This window comes from Rhineura floridana, chromosome 21, assembly GCF_030035675.1.
Source record: "Rhineura floridana isolate rRhiFlo1 chromosome 21, rRhiFlo1.hap2, whole genome shotgun sequence".
Taxonomy (NCBI): domain Eukaryota; kingdom Metazoa; phylum Chordata; class Lepidosauria; order Squamata; family Rhineuridae; genus Rhineura; species Rhineura floridana.
Window position 1 is genome coordinate 15629972 of NC_084500.1, and position 16803 is coordinate 15646774.

Genomic DNA, 16803 nt, shown 5'->3' on the forward strand with positions numbered 1-16803 from the left:
GTCTAGCAAAAGTTCTATCAAGCTTATTTGACTTTGTTTTTTGCATGCATCAACATAATTGCAACAGAAGTTTCTAATTTAAAAATGAAACGAACGTGGAATGTGGTATTTTAGCTGCATAAACACATAATTCAATATGGTACCTTAGAGCCATAAAATTCAACACGGCAATATGGTAAAGTTAAGCAGGCATCAGATACACCCACCCATATATCAAGGCTATCACATCAGCAAAGAAAGTTGATTAATTGTATTAGTCAGTTAATTGATCAATGAATTAAATCTTATAAGAATAGCTTTTAAGAAAAAAATACATTTTGAAAAGATGCACACACGTCCCATAGTCTTAGAAGAGGTATTCCCTACTGTCTTTCAGATTGTCTTGATTAGGCCAGAGGCCCACCTAGTCCAGCATCCTGATCTCACAGTGGCCAACTAGATGCCCCAAAGGGAAGCCACAAGCAGGACCTGAGTGCAAATGCAACTCTCCCCTCCTGAGGTTTCTAGCAAGTGGTATACTGCCTCTGACAGTGAAGGTGACCTTTTTGTTGCTGTTGTTATTAAATACCTGCTCTTCACAAGGAGGCCCCAGGGTGGATCACAACCATATAAAACATGCCATTAAAAACAATTCAAAACAAATTACAATTACAACTAGAAACAGTCCTAAAAATATACATCTCAAGTGTCAAAAGCTAGAGTGAAGAGGGGTGTCTTCAGCATAAAATGAAAGCTGTACAGAGAAGTTGCGAGAGGCATCTTTGCCGGAAGGGAATTCCACAATCTTAGGGGCTGCCACAGAGAAAGTCCTCTCCTGGGTCACCCTCCTGAACTTCTGAGGGAGTTGGAACAACCAAGAGGGCCCCCTTCTGCCAATCGCAACACTGGAGAGAGTCTGTAGGGAAGGAGGTGGTCTGTCATATATTTGGGGCTTAAGTAGTTTAGGGCTTTAAGCACAAGCATGAGCACCTTGAATTGGTCCAGAAATGAACTGGCAACCAATCCAGCTGTTTTAAAACAGGGGTTATATGAGATCTAAAGGGAACCCCAGCCAGTAATCTGGCTGCTGCATTTTGGACCAGCCAAAGCTTCCAAGTCTTCTTCAAGGGCAGCCTCATGTAGAGGACATTGCAACAATCCAATCTGAAAGTTACCAGAGCATGGAGTACCATGGACAAGTCATTTCTGTCCAAAAGGAGCTGAAGCTGGTGAACCAGCCAGAGGTGGAAAAACACACTCTTAGCCACCGAGGCCACCTGAGCCTCCACTGACAAGGATGAACCCAGAAACACTCCCAAATTATGGACCTGATCCTTCCAGGGGAATGCAACTCTCTCCATCTCCTCAACTTGGGAATTCGGGACACGTAACACCTCTGCCTTTTGCAGGATTCAGCCTCAATTTATTGGCCCACATCCAGCCCACCACCACCTCCAAGGACCGATCTAACTCTTCAACCTCCAGTCCCAGTTCAGATAGAACAGGGAGACAGCTGGGTGTCATCTGCATATTATATTGCTGACAGTCCACTCCAAAACTCCTGATGACAGCTCCAAATTGAAACACAACCACCCTCCAAAATGTGCACTTCCTAGGATTTTGCAGTGCAGTTTTCCAGCCAAGTAATGTACTAGGGTAACGTGTGCATATAAATGTATATATTTGTGAAATCAACACACAAGTGTTCTTTATATTTAGGAAATTTGATCTGCAAAATGTGTATACTAGGCAAAATTGTATAAAAAGGAATACATTAGGATAAATTCACACTAATATGCTGATTAATTTTTATGAGAGTTTTTTTAAAAAAAAAAAAAATGCAAACTGATGTGGAAATGAGAACTGAATTTTAAAGAGGAAACTGAGAAACTGAGAGAAACCAAAACTGATGAATTTGCCCATCCTGATTCAAGATCTGGAATAGCCCCTTTAGGACCTTCTGCTACGAAGGCCCTCCTCCGGGTTCCAACTCACAGGGAGGCCCAGAGGGTGGTGACAAGATCTAGGGCCTTCTCAGTGGTGGCCCCCGAACTATGGAACAGTCTCCCCGAGGAAGTACGCCTGGCGCCGACTCTGCTTTCTTTTCGGCACCAGGTCAAAACCTTCCTATTCTCTGAAGCATTTTAAGTCAAATTGATTTATTTTAAAAATGTTATTGTATTGGATTTTTGATTGTATTATTTAGTATTATTTTGTTATTTATTGTATTTTTTATGCTATTTTATGTTCACCGCCCAGAGAGCTATTGCTAGTCGGGCGGTATATAAATTTAATAAATGAAATGATGAATGTTCCCAATCGCTTCCCAGTTCCTTTTGCAGATTGTACCTCTTAGGTTGATTTTACACTGCCATTGCCTGTTTAAGCAGCTCGGGAAGAGCTACTTATTACGCGGAAGTGGGACAGGCAGCTATCCTCTCACAGGAACAAGGGGGACTGAGCATCCAGTCTTGTATCTACGTCAAGAATGGTTCCCAATGGAACACAAGTATTCCATGATGGAGAAGGTGGATTTAGCAATCTGGTGAGCGATAGGGACCCTTTGATGCCATCTCTTGCTTCTTTTGATTACCAAGGTGCTGGCTCCAAAGAATGCATGACCAGAAACCTCTTGTGCAGAGATGACACGTGGCTCACTCCAGATGTATCAGTTCATGAAAGTCTTATGGCCTGCCAAACCTAACACCTTTGGTGGCATTTCATGGAGTTTCCTGATTCAAAGAAATGCTTGAGTGATTTTCACACTCCCCACCACACACTCAAAAGACCACTTGAAAATTGCTGAAAGCGCTTGTATAATCGTATTAGACATTATGGCAGAGATCGTTGTCACTGAAAGCAACAGTCCTATACCTCAACTTTATGTTCTGCAAATACAAATACAATTCTAATACATCTAGACTATATTTGTTTTTGATATGTGTATGTATACATATATATGCACAGCACACAAATCCCTCTTAGAGGCTGGCAACTGGCCTAATGGGCATGTCTGAAACATGAAAGGCAACGGGGGAGAGATGGAAATATAGGTTACACTGTCAACAAGAGTTTAGAATTCTAAGCCAATCCAATGATTTTCATCACATCTTTTCAAAAAGGTTCGTCTCCTCCTAGCTTTGTCTACTCACACAATTCTCTAAACCAGATTATAAAGCTAAATCCACACCCACCCACAAAAACCCCTTAACGGATCAGAATTTCATTTCTGGAGCTGCAAAAACTTCAGTTGTGGCCAAGTCTTATCAGCTATAGTGGCAGACAGATTACAGAAGATGGGCTTCAGGATAAGTATGAAGCACTAGCCAGCTTAAACCAATTACGCACTTAAGAGCAAAGTTGTCAAACTGCAGATGATTGCCAAATCCGTACATTTAATTTTCTCGGCACTTACATATTTCACGGGGAATTATACTGCCAGTGCCGGCTTTGGGAGGGACAAAGACAGCTGGTTACAATAATAACAAAAACTGTATTTAAAACAATTATGGGAATAAGCAGGATATAAAACAATGAAGCCGGGTTTAATACGATATATGCCACAAATATTGGTGTGTGTGTGAATGAAAACCCAAATCCAGCCGGCTATGAGATTTGATTTCTTCCTCCAAGGCAACACTTTACCCACTGCATGTGTTTACTTGTTGATGGATATTTCTATTAATTATCTTGACAATTGATTCTCATCTCCTTTTAAAAGGAGAAGCTGTGTATGAGCCCATCCATTAAAAAAATAATCCTGATCTGTCCTAATTATGCTTTGTGTTACAGGAGACTCCAAAAATGGAAGGCGAATCCATGCAAGTGTAATTTAGTTTCTACGGCTTGCTTCAGCCCTATCACAGGCGTGGTGGCTCCTGAATGGTGCTCTGCTATGTTCTTGAAACATATGACCACGACCAACAAGAGAAAAGGGGGAAGAAAAGACAGGCACTGTACAATTTATCCCACATAATTAGCAATTATTTCCCACACGCTCCCCAACACAAAATCTGTTACAAATCAAGGGGAAGTAATATTAATGAGCTAACACAAAATCTGTTACCAATCAAGGAGAAGAAACATTAATGAGCTACTTCTTGGCTCCTTGCTCTGTGTAATGTGTTTGCAAAATAATGAGGCCCAATCTGCTGAACAACACATAAAGGACAAATTAATAAGGTTGTCATTTTTTTGCCTGACGATGCTTAATACAGTTTTCGTAATCTGCTCAAGACAAAAGGCAGTCGCTCAGACACAGCCGATTATGCATTTGCATGCCAGATGAAATCTTTATTAAACAGAATGATGAATCTGATTAACATGAGTTAGCAAATATACAGTCTGCAGGAGGAAAAAAATGACCATCACCGCCACCTCCTGCAAGCATCCTTCACGTTGACTATTAAGGCTTTACTCAGATTGAGGTCAGACTGGTATTCCCAAAAGGCGCATTAAGCTAAAAGTTACCAAATGTAGCAATATGATGGATAAAACAATATCCTGTTATATAAAGAGTGACTGCCTCGACAGCTGACTGTCTAATCAGTGGCAGTAACAGCCCCTTAAATAAATTTAGAATGAAAGAAAATAATAATCGTTGTTACAAAAACAAATGCAGCTAGCTAAACACAAGGGAAGTATTATTGGATGATCAGCAGCAGATCTTGAGAAATGAGAACACAGATGTCCTCCATCTTACACTTTTGTGAGTTTTTTCTATGTGGTAAGTTGACATTTTACTGGGTAGTATAGCATTTCTCCAAATTTCTCTCAGCTGAGGGATACTTTTTTTGCTGAAATAAATTTGAATGTACAGAGAAGGGCTTACTTTTTTGGAATATGAGAGAGTAAGAATGGACCACCCTCAAAAGAACACAGGAACATAAGATGCTGCCTTATATCTGGATAGACTGTCTCCCCATCTAGCCCAGTATTGTCTACCCTGACTGAAAGAGGCTCTTTAGGGCAGCCTTTCCCAACCACTGGGTCCCCAGATGTTGCTGGACTAAAATCCCCATCATTCCTGACTATTGGTCATGCTGGCAGAGGCTGATGGGAGTTGTAGTCCAACAACATCTGGGGACCCAAAGGTTGGGAAAGGCTGCTCTAGGGTCTCAAAGAAATATTTTCCCCCCTTCATCTGCTACTTGCTCCTTTTCAAAGTGAAGATACCAGGGAGTGAACCTGGGATCTTCTGCATGCCAGGATTACAGTCCTTCCTCAGAGCCCACCACCACATCTTTCTGCACTTGTCACTCTTCCAAGGTAAACCTCCCGACTGAAGGAGCAGAGACTCACACAGAGATGAAACTGACAGCCTTTTCTGAGGGCAGGTAATCCAGTTGTGTCTCTGGATTGAGAGCGATTAAGAGATGTGGCAATTACCCAGAGGCCCAGCAGAAGCCATTTGAAAGGAGGCAAGGCAAAAGCAATAATGCATGCAGAGACACAACGGGGAGCTTCCTACATGGGTTGGAAACCTGTGCTCTCGGGCGCCTTTAATAATTTAATTAATTTATGGTGGCAACTAACAGTTCTTGAGCAAGCACACATTGTAGAAATTAATGTGTGCATACATGTCTTTTGTTCAGTGCTTCCCAAAAATTTTTCTCCCCCTCCCATGGACCACTTGAAAATTGTTCAGGGTCTTGGTGGACCACTTAATTATTTTTTCTGCCTGTTGTAGCAATTATAATGCACTGTGCTAGATGCTATACAATTTTTAATTGTATCTTTATTGCTTCTTTTATTTCTGATACTGTATTTTATTGTATTTCAATTTAAATTCCATAGAATTCTATGGAATTCAAATTGTAAGTGTTCTGCACAGACAAGTCACAAACCACCTGAAGCTCGTGGTGGCCTGAGGACCACAGTTTGGGAACTCCTGGGAACCAAACCTTAAAGTCCCTATTAAGTTTTTCGAAGCCTGAATAGGGTAGCAATACTTTTTAAAGCAGTGCTGGGTAATCTGTGGCCATCCAGATGTTGTTAGACTATAACTGCCATCCTCCCTGACCATTGCCCATGCTGGCTGGGGCTGATGGGAGTTGGAAGCCAAAAACATCTGGAAAGCTACAAATTCTGCGCCACTGGCCTTAAGGATGTGATACACACAAAGGAACACAGGAAGCTGCCTTATACTGAGTCAGACCATTGGCTCATCTAGCTCAGTCAATTGACACTGACTGGCAGCAGCTCTCCAGGGCTTCAAAAAGTGGTCTCTCCCAGCCCTGATTTAAAGTGCTGGTTCTAGTGGGGGGGAGGGGCTTTTGGGCTCTGCTACGGGCATGTCTTGGTCTGACAATATCCCCAGGCAGCGGCTGCTGGTGGCCCCATGCCAGTGGGGCAGTGGACTCTACCCTGGGTTTTAGTCTGAACTTTCAAGAGATTTCCAAGGTGCTAAACCTATTCCCAAAATCAGTCCAGCACCTTGGACAGCTCCTTGAGAATTCAGACAAAAACCCAGAGCGGATTCCACTACCAAGCGGACATGGAGCCCCCGGCCCCCAGTGCCTCTAGGTTCTTTCTTGGCCCTGCTACAGCTCAGAAGAACGTAAGAGCCTCACTGCATCAGGCCAACAGCCCATCTAGTCCAGCATCCTTTTATTTTAGTAGCCAACCAGGTGCCTCTCAGAAGCTCGCAAGCAAACTCAATCCCATGCCTTTTAGCTTTCAATTACATTACAAACCAAATCTCTAGGAGCAGTAAGAAACTGATATTTTTAACCTCTCAAAAGCATTTTTTTAAAAAGAGAAAAATACAAAATCTGAAGTCAATTTCGTATGTCAACAATGTCTGACATTCTTTACTATACCCTTTCTGTATCTTTTTTCCCTCATAAACATACAATACCATAGAATTAAAGGTATCCTTCATGCCAAAAGTTAGATGGTCTTCTTATGTTATTGCAGACGACTCTCTAAATGCAGATTTTACAGCAGGTCAAATTTCATATATGAAGTCTAAAAAAAACCTTGGTGACATACATTTTTGCTATAATATTTTGTTCCCCAATCACTCAGATCTCCAGTTATTGAGGATGCAGCTATATACATTGCCTCTTTCCTGTTCCTCTTTAAGGAAGCTCAGAACATTTAATTTTATTTCAGACAAGGCTGAATTCCATGAATTTCATTTATTAAAAGTACTGTGGTCATAGTGTTATGACAACTATGTACCCACAGTGAAACCAAATAGGTGCTGACTGCTGCCAAATGAGGTATCAATAGAAATTTAAAATAAATACCCCTTATTATTCTCTATAGTTCTGATCGGACATACCATTGTCCTGGGCACCTTTGGGAGGAAGGGTAGGATATAAATTTAATCAATTAATCAATCACTTACAGGACAATCCTATACATGTCAACTCAGAAGAGGTACAGCAGGGCCCCGCTTATACGGCGGGTTAGGGACTAGGCCCCCGCTGTAAAGCAGAACCCATTGACTATAATGGGTGGCATCGCGTGAAAATGCCGCAAAAGCGGCTTTAAAACAGGGAATTTCCCCTAATTGAAAGCCGCCACATCAGCGGAACGCCGGAAAATGGAACACCGTAAACTGGGGCCCTAATGTACATTGAGTTCAGTGGGTTGACTCCCAGGTAAATGGGTATAGTAGTGTGGCCGTAAGACTCAGCATGGATATTAACAATTTCCTCAACATTGCTCACAATGTTTCACTTTCCATTTTGTGAATCCATTCCCATTTTTCAAGACATTGTTTATTTAATAAAAATGTTTATCACTTAAAATAAAATAAATTCTATGTGATTTACATAAAAAGAATAAAAGTACAAACATAATATTCAATAACATTTCCAAAATAACTAAGTAAAAACAGAACACTACTATGTATCACAGGGAAAACTGAGCAGCGTACGAAACAAAAAATAACATTCTCTGGCTGCAGGTAATAAATATTGTTAATATTGACTGCATTGGAAATCTTTATCATATCTGACTATATATTTTAACCAACTGATATAAATTGATGTCTTCTAATGATTGATGGTCTATTTTATAATGAATTTAGAACGTTATAATGTCTTTACTATCCAAATGAATTATTTATTTGGACTGTCATATTATGTTTTGAAATGAATTAACATTAGACTGTTACTGTGCTGCTGTGTCATGAGCCGCTTTGAGCACATTTATGCAGAAAATCAGCATACAAATGGCATTTTATTTATTCATTTATTAAATTCATATCCCACCCTTCCTCCCAGAAATAAATATACAAATAAATTTAAGAGTCAGAGTCTAGGAAACCTTGGGTAAACATATAAGGTTTTAAGCAGTTTTTAAATTACTGGAGATTACTGTCTCCATCTCACAAATTACCCAAGGGAGGACATTCTAGCACAGGCCATCTCTGGCCATTTGCCACACTTGCTAGGGCTGATGGAAGCTGTAGTTCAGCGATATCTGGAGGGCCAAAGGTTTCCCCTAACCTGTTCTAGTGGTGTGACAAATTCTCAGGGTCTCCTTGGCAGATTCGTTTGGTTTTTACCAGGGGAAGCAGTCTGCTATGTGTCCTGGTCCCAAGTTGTCTTGGGATTTAAATATCAGCATTAAAACCTTGAACTTGCCTCAGTAGCTAACAGCCAGCCAGTGAAGATCTTTCAGCAGCAGTGTAATATGCGTAAAGCTGGGCATCGCACTAAACATCCTAGTAGCTGCATTTTGCATTTGCTGTAGCTTCTGAACCAAGTGCAAGGAGAGCCCCACCTACAGTGCACTGGAAACATTTGCGTTGTCTTGATGTTATTTCTCCCTGTGCCATTTTCCCTCCTTCTTTGCCCTCGGCCTTATCTGCCCACACTACAGTTTAATCAGTTAGTTTTAATGTATTTTAAGGTCTGTTTTTATGATGTTTTAAAGTGTTTTTAGTGCTTTTGTTTGCTGCCCTGGGCTCCTGCTGGGAGGGAGGGATATAAATAAAATAATAAATAAACAAACAAACAAACAATCCGATTGGCTGTGACAACGAATGTGATTTTTTCCAGACTGAATGCTAATTTATCAACTTTCAACTGTAGGCCTGCCTCCAAGTCTTAAAATCAAAAACAAGCCAGCAGAAGGAAAAAGGTCCACCAGATTCGGATTCTCTTATGCAAAGAAACACCCAGAAATAAAAAGTAATCCATCATATTAATTATCATCACACTATAAAACAATAAGAAGAACTGAAGAACAGTGGGAAGGATATGATTCTGGCAGAGAATAGTTGAGAAAAACTGCTTGTGCTGTCACACTACCATCCTGTTTATTTCAAAGAGATACATTTAAGCTCCAAAGACGCAGCGTGCATTTAAAGTACTGGACTTGTTCTGGGTAGATGCACATTCAAATTCCTCCTCACTGGGTGACCTTAGTCTAACCAACCTCACAGGATTGTTGTAAAGATAAGATGCGGAAGGGAGACCCATGAATGCCTCCCTAGCTCCTTAGGAAAAAGGTGGACTACAAATGTGATGTATGTATTAGGCAGGATTGTGCTCGTAATGTACAAATCCATTCATGGTAAAATTTATGTCCTGACAGGCAGCTCAAAATGTAGCTCTTGCGATGGTACGTCCATCTATGCAGCTTCTTCATCTGTAGATAAAGAGGCAACTCAAAGGACCACAAAATAAATCCTATGCACTTTTTTAGGCAAGCATTCCTTGAGCAAAACCCTCACCAAACCCAGTGGCAGCCTCTTTTCAAAACTGAGAAAAGGATTAAAAAAAAATTGTGATGGAAGATCTGTTATCCAAAGAAGAAAAGTCAAAAATCCCTCTGGACACACACAAGTCCTAGCGTTTATGTACAGCAGCTTTTTGGATTCCAGCCAAGATTTATAATACTTGAGAAAATATCTGCAGGGGCTCTTTTATCTTCTGATTTCACTGTTCGCTGATAAACTGTCAGTGTTTCCTTTAGACGTGCAAGTCATGTCTTACCTGTGATGATCACCACCTTCTGCAAATGTACCCAATTCAGAAGCACAACCCTTAAAAAGATTCAGCGTTTGCCTTTTGGAAGAGCTTCTGAACAATGCCAATTTCTGCATTACTAGAGAAGGATTATCTCAATACTTCTGGAACCACAAAGTCACAACACCTGCAATTTGGAAACATTTTGCACGCACCATGTTGGGGAAGGGGGGTGACTTTCAGAAACAGTTTGTGATAACAGAGGGGCTATAGCAAAGTGACAGAGCATCTGCTTTTCATGTAAAAGGTCCTAGGCATCTCCAGGTAGAGCTGGGAATGTCACCTGCCTGGAACCCTGCTGCAAGTCAGCGCAGACTACACTGACCTAGATGGAACAATAGCCTGACTCAGGAACCTTAAGTTCCAACAGTACGTGGGGTGTCCACTGGGAATGCCCAAGCTCTTGGGCGGAAGCATAAATATCTGATAACCACCTCCTTCCCCGCAGATGCTCTTGGGCATTGACAGAAGGGTCCCTCTTGGTGGTTCCACCCCCTTTGGAAGTTCGGGGGGATGTAACATGGGATAGGCTATTCTCTGTGGCAGCCCCTAAAATGGTGCATCTGGCACCTTAGCTTTTGTCATATGCTGAAGATGCATCTCTTCACCCTAGATTATGACATGTTAGGATCCAACTTATTTTTCTGACTGTAAATAATCTCCTAAAAGGAGATTATTAATATCTTATCAGCTACTTTAGGCAATATTTCTCAGCTCCACAGAGAATATAACATAGTCCCGACTTGCAAGTTGGGACTCCCAGCATCTCTTTCCTCACCATGAAAGAATAACAGAGATATAAACTAGCACATTAAAGGTTAAAGTATTTAAACACACACTGAATAATTATTTTAAGAGAGAACCTATTGCTCTCTCATCACTTAACATGATGATGACAATCATGGGTTCATATAGAAAAAAATATTTATTATTTATTTATTTTATTTATTAGGCTTATATCCCGCTCGACTAGCAATAGCTCTCTGGGCGGTGAACAGCAGAAAAATACAATAATCAACAAGCATTTTGTATGCTAACATCAAAGAACATGATAGAAAGGAAGACTTTAACAGTGTTTGAAAACATATCACTGATTCTAAATTTATATGTACATATATGCAACAGACATAACAAAGAATTCTAAAATGAGTGGTTTGTGTCTAATGCTAGTCCTACTCAAAGTAGACCCACTGAAGTTAACAGACATAGCTAACTTAAGGTTCATTAATTTCAATGGGCCTACTCAGAGTAGAACTTAGTTGAATATAACCCAGCAAGGGTGAACAGATACACGTTTCTCTGTCAGTAAGTCCTGATTTGGCCACAATTTCCTGAGACATTTAAGGACGTACAATTGTCATTCATATTTCACATGCTTCTTCTGGGAAACACAATTGCTGATTTACCCTGCATATTTTCCTAACAAAACTGCACACATCCTCAAGGCTTCCACTCTGCCCTCCTTGGTTGTTTTTTTAGAAAAAGTGCATGCTAAGCAGGTTTAAGAAGTGATAAAATTGATATTGATGTGTTTATACCCCCATGTTCTGGTCCATCTTGCACAGGTGCTGGGAATCTTTGGCCTTCCAGATGTTGCTGAACTACAGCTCCCATCATGGTCAATGGCAAGGGATGATGGGGTTGCAGTTCAGCAACAGCTGGAGGGCCAAAGGTTCCCTACGTCTGAGGATGCATTAAAGCAGAAATTACACATAGAGACTTTTCCAGACAAGCAACACATTTTGGACCATTTATTCCCAATCCTCTGGCAGCTTCTGAAGTTACCTCCTAGCAAGGTCCGTATGAAATCGGGATGTCCAAAAAAGCCAACACATAGTGGTGACTCTGTGTGGCCACCGTGCTTCAGTGGACCACTAGGATTTATAGCCATTCCCCACCTCCCCACTAGATGCAAAGCAAACTTTGCATTGGTCCTGTTCAATACCCCTCCCCCAAACACAGCTTATTCAGGTGTAGCATTTTAGGGAGGGTCCTATACCTGTACAAGACTCAACTCTCCCCTTTGTTGCAGAAGAGACATAACAAATGAACCAGGCTGTATCACGTTAATTTGAGAAGGTCATCTTCCCTGACTGCTTAATTAAAAAACCCAGCTCTTTCTAGGAACAGCAGTGATACAGCGCAGTCGAATAAATGTAGGGCAGCAAATTAATTTGCTAACTACACTTGCGGAAGGGATACAGGAGATCTTCCCCAGAGTGCTAAATCTGAACAGGACTCCAAAATCTATACCAACTGCACCATGTGGTAGTAATCACGGAAATCACCACATATCTGTGGTTGGGCTAGAATGATATGATGTATGCTGACCACCAACAGCCAAGGGCCCCACCTCCTCTTCTCTCCCCTGTATTATGTTGAAATGGAAACACATGATATGTTGCTGTCATGTTGGCTGTTTCCCTGCCTCCACTACAGTTCCTAGTTGCAGGGGTAGGGAACCTTGCAGCAAGAAGACATCTGCCACACAGTTTGCATTCAACGTAAGACGTAAGGCGCCTGGGTTGCATACAACTAAGTTCTACTCAGAGCAGACCCACTGAAATCAATAAACCTAAATTAGTCATGCCTACTAACTTTAATGGGTCTACTCTGAGGAGGACTAACACTGGATACAACCCTAACTTTTTTCAGTTAGCATTAGACGAGACTTACTTAAGTATTGTTTTCATCGTTCTGGTTTTCTGAAAATCTGATTTGCTGAACCTCATCCCTGATGTAAGCTACAAATTACAGTTTCATGATTTCTGGCTGAACTACAACTCATTCCTGAGTTTTGTTGTTTGCTTGCTTGCTTTTACTGATCATTAAACTGGACAATGGACACACCTTTGTTCTCGGATCTGGAACGTTTCTTTCTCTTGGACTCCTGCTCAACTTCACCTATGCTAGTACTACATCCAGCTGCTCTGACTGCACCTCCATTACTCAGACTGCTCTGCACGACTCCAGGCCCCTCTGCATTCGCAGTGGTATCAGTTTCAACATTGACCATAGTCATTGTTGTGAAAGCACAAGCCCATTTGGATCAATATTTTATTGCTTGGAAACTTACATACATCGGTAATTTTTAAAAGTATCATATTTTAAAAAATGACTTGCCCAGCATGAATGCCTTATACAGAAAGCAGTTTATGCTCAGCTGTTCACTGTTTTAATGAGGTTTCACAAGCTGAAGGGGGTGTAGTTCTTCACCTATTAAGATCTATTGGAATTTTGCTTATTATGATTATGAAAAGCCTACAATCAAAGTTCTGCTTGGTAATTTCAACTGATAAACAAATTCCAGCCTTCCTTAACCTCTTTAGCTCTTGACCATTCTCTGCCTGCAATTAGATGCTTGGGTGCCACCAAAAAAAGGCTGCTCCCTCTCCTCCTTTTATAGGCCTAAAATGATATCCATGTTTCATCTTCTCCTCTGCTGCTTGGTATGGACATTACAATCAGCTAATCAGCTAATTCTGCCATTGCCAGAGGGCAGGCGTTTCCACTGGTGCCAGAAGTGCTGCGGAATGCCCTTCCTGCTGATACACGAGAGGCACCATCAGTATTGGCATTCCATCGGCTCCTGAAGAGAAACCTGTTTAGTCAAGCATTCCCCTGAACTTGAACATTTGATCTTATTGTTGTAACTGTTTTTTAAACAAAAAATATATAATAAATGGAGCCAGTTAGAAAGCATGCCAACTGAAATAATGCTTTTTAACTGGCTTGTCTTATTATATATTTTAATTAAGGATATCTTAATGCTGTGATGGAATTCTTATTTTGTATTTTAATTATGTATGAATTTTACAATTGATTTTATAGTTGTAAACCGCTTAGAAGCCATTTTGGCATGTAAGCAGTATACAAAATAATAAATTATTATTATTTATTGTATGTAACATGGAATATATTTGGCCTAGCCCACTCGTTTACTGATGTTGTGATCCAGGTCAGGGGGGAGGGCTGGCAGGAGGAGGACTCTGACTTTGAGGACTTGAGCGAGGGATTGAGGGAGGTCTTGCAGATTCCCCAGCTTCCAGCTTCCCCTGTGGGAACGCAGGGGGAGCTGTCAGAGGACGCTGTTGAGGGCACGCTCCCTGCTCCAGCAGCGGAGGAGACGCCTGACCAGTTGGCAGATTCCCAGTCGGACATCCAGCCGTTTCCCATGCCTGCCCAGATGGCCACCCCCCTCAGTTGGAGGAGGAAGTTGAGGTCCAGCCCCTCTCCCCCTGCTCTCGCAGGATTCAGAGGCGCGAAGAGCAACGGCTGGCACTTCGTAGGAGCAAACATTTGCGCATGAAAGGGAAACCTATTTAAGTAGGTGGAGACAAGGAAGGGGTGCTGAGTCAACAGCTGAGTCTGCAACTGGAGAGTAGGTTAGTCAGGGTCAGGCAGGGTAATAGTTCCTAGAAATCATAGATAGCTGAATCAGGCCTTTAAGGTTGATGTAACTTTAATAAAACGAGAAAGCTTTACTGAAACGTGTTTGCCTCTGAACGGGACAACTGAATGGAACACAAGTGACTCTTCAGGAGATGCTTTGCTCAGGGCTGATAACACCACTTCCAATAAACACAGGATAAAATCAATTCTATGAAATACCCATTCAAATATAAAATATTGTATACTAACATGAATGAGAATTGCCCTCATATTTGTCTAACCATAGCCAGGAAAACCCCAATACCAACCAAGGAAATCTTCTAGTCAGAAAATACCCAGCCTAAGACTACAACTAGTCTTTGGGGGGAAGTTGAGTCCCATGCTTGTGAGGCAATGAACAAGAATGTCTCTTTAAATCACCTACTGGGGTAGAAGCCACTGCACTGCCATGTAAAGTGAGAAGCCCTGGTCCATGAAGGGGGAACCTATCCCATGGTTCCTGCTTACCCTGCAGGAATAACATAAGAACCAGGCCTTCATAGCATTGGTGTTCTTAAGCACATACAGTATAGTCAAGAGAGCACTCTTGTTTAATTGTAAGGATCATGAAACAACAAAAGGAAAGGAGCAGTCACTAAGGGGTATAGCTATAGACATATGCATCTGGCTGTTTCTAAGGTACATGAATGGAACTATTTTAGTTGGGTATCTGTTTTCATCAAAAGCAAAATAATAAACAGTCCTAAACACTTACCAGCTAATCTTCAGCTGCTCTTTGCACCAGATCCCTGCGCGTAAACCCGGGACAGATTTTTGCAAGGTGCCGAGCATGCTGCTCCCTCTCTTCTGGTGCCCTTAAGCGGTAAAAGAAGTGCCCACCATAGCACAGTTCCTTCCGAAGCTGAAAATTCAAGGCCATATGGGAGAATCTCATGCCATGGCTCCTTTCCATACCAATGCTACCCCTCCCAGAAACTAGCAATTCATAATTAGGGAGGAACTACGCAATGGAGGCTGGTGCCCATTGGGACTGGTAGGATGGAAAGCAGGGAGGCCAACAGCAGATGGAACTGGAGCTCATGGCAGGCAGAGCCACCGAATTCTGTTTGTTCCCATCCTCCCCCTTGCCGAGTTCTACAATGGCAACACTGAGATTGAGGCGGCGGCGGCTGATAGCCAGTGCAACCTTCTAGACTAGTTGTAAGGAAGGAGACAGGTAGGAAGGGGTAGCTGGGGGCTGGACTTGGTGGGGCAGTGCCCCATTTGCCCTAATGGACTAGCTTCCACCGGAACTGTACCATGGACTTCTACCACATGAACATCAGACTTTCAATATTACTAAACAGCACAGGATGAAGCCATTTTCCAATGGATTCCATGTTGATCAGGCAACGTCATAGGAGCATTACCTGAAGAACATCACTCACTTGTTAATAAACCTGATTCCAACTGGATTACCATTAAAAATTACTTTAAAATTCTACAAATTATTTCCAACTTTACCTGTCAGTGATGTGGCCACCTCCCTTACTAGATGGTTTCCTGATTCTTCGTTTGTATATTCTCTGCACTTTCAGTCCTTCAATAAATTTAGGATTTCATTATTATTTTGCAATCAGTATGACTGAAAATCAATGATTTACTTAGGCATTCCCATGATTATTAAAATTAGAATGTATTTCCACTATTCAAACTAACTTGGTTCAGATTCTTAACAAAACAACATATTATCCATATCCCAAAATATACATTTTACAAAAAAGAAAAGAAAAATAATAAAGTTTTCTGGTCAGTGTGATTTGATTTATTTCATCAAGATTTAGAAGGAAAGTGCTCTATTATTATTTATTTATTAGGCTTATATCCCGCTCGACTAGCAATAGCTCTCTGGGCGGTGAACAGCAGAAAAATACAATAATACAATAATCAACAAGCATTTTGTATGCTAACATCAAAGAACATGATAGAAAGGAAGACTTTAACAGTGTTTGAAAACATATCACTGATTCTAAATTTATATGTACATATATGCAACAGACATAACAAAGAATTCTAAAATGAGTGGTTTGTGTCTAATGCTAGTCCTACTCAAAGTAGACCCACTGAAGTTAACAGACATAGCTAACTTAAGGTTCATTAATTTCAATGGGCCTACTCAGAGTAGAACTTAGTTGAATATAACCCAGCAAGGGTGAACAGATACACGTTTCTCTGTCAATAAGTCCTGATTTGGCCACAATTTCCTGAGACATTTAAGGACGTACAATTGTCATTCATATTTCACATGCTTCTTCTGGGAAACACAATTGCTGATTTACCCTGCATATTTTCCTAACAAAACTGCACACATCCTCAAGGCTTCCACTCTGCCCTCCTTGGTTGTTTTTTTAGAAAAAGTGCATGCTAAGCAGGTTTAAGAAGTGATAAAATTGATATTGATGTG

General features: G+C 41.2%; 1 protein-coding gene across 2 annotated transcripts in view; it reads right to left on the reverse strand.

The window, feature by feature from the left end:
• BRIP1 (BRCA1 interacting helicase 1) overlaps positions 1-16803 on the reverse strand; it is a 211507-nt gene that overhangs the window by 64930 nt on the left and 129774 nt on the right. Inside the window, exons 18-19 of one of the 2 annotated variants that reach the window (XR_009759861.1) lie at positions 15864-15939; positions 15115-15261 (exon numbers count right to left, since the gene is read on the reverse strand). Coding sequence is in view for 1 of the 2 variants with exons in the window: in XM_061605052.1 (XP_061461036.1) it covers positions 15216-15261; positions 15864-15939 (122 nt within the window). In the remaining variant the exon portion in view is untranslated. Of the gene's footprint in view, positions 1-14990; positions 15262-15863; positions 15940-16803 lie in introns of those variants that run through there. The other variant, XM_061605052.1, reaches the window with a different exon arrangement.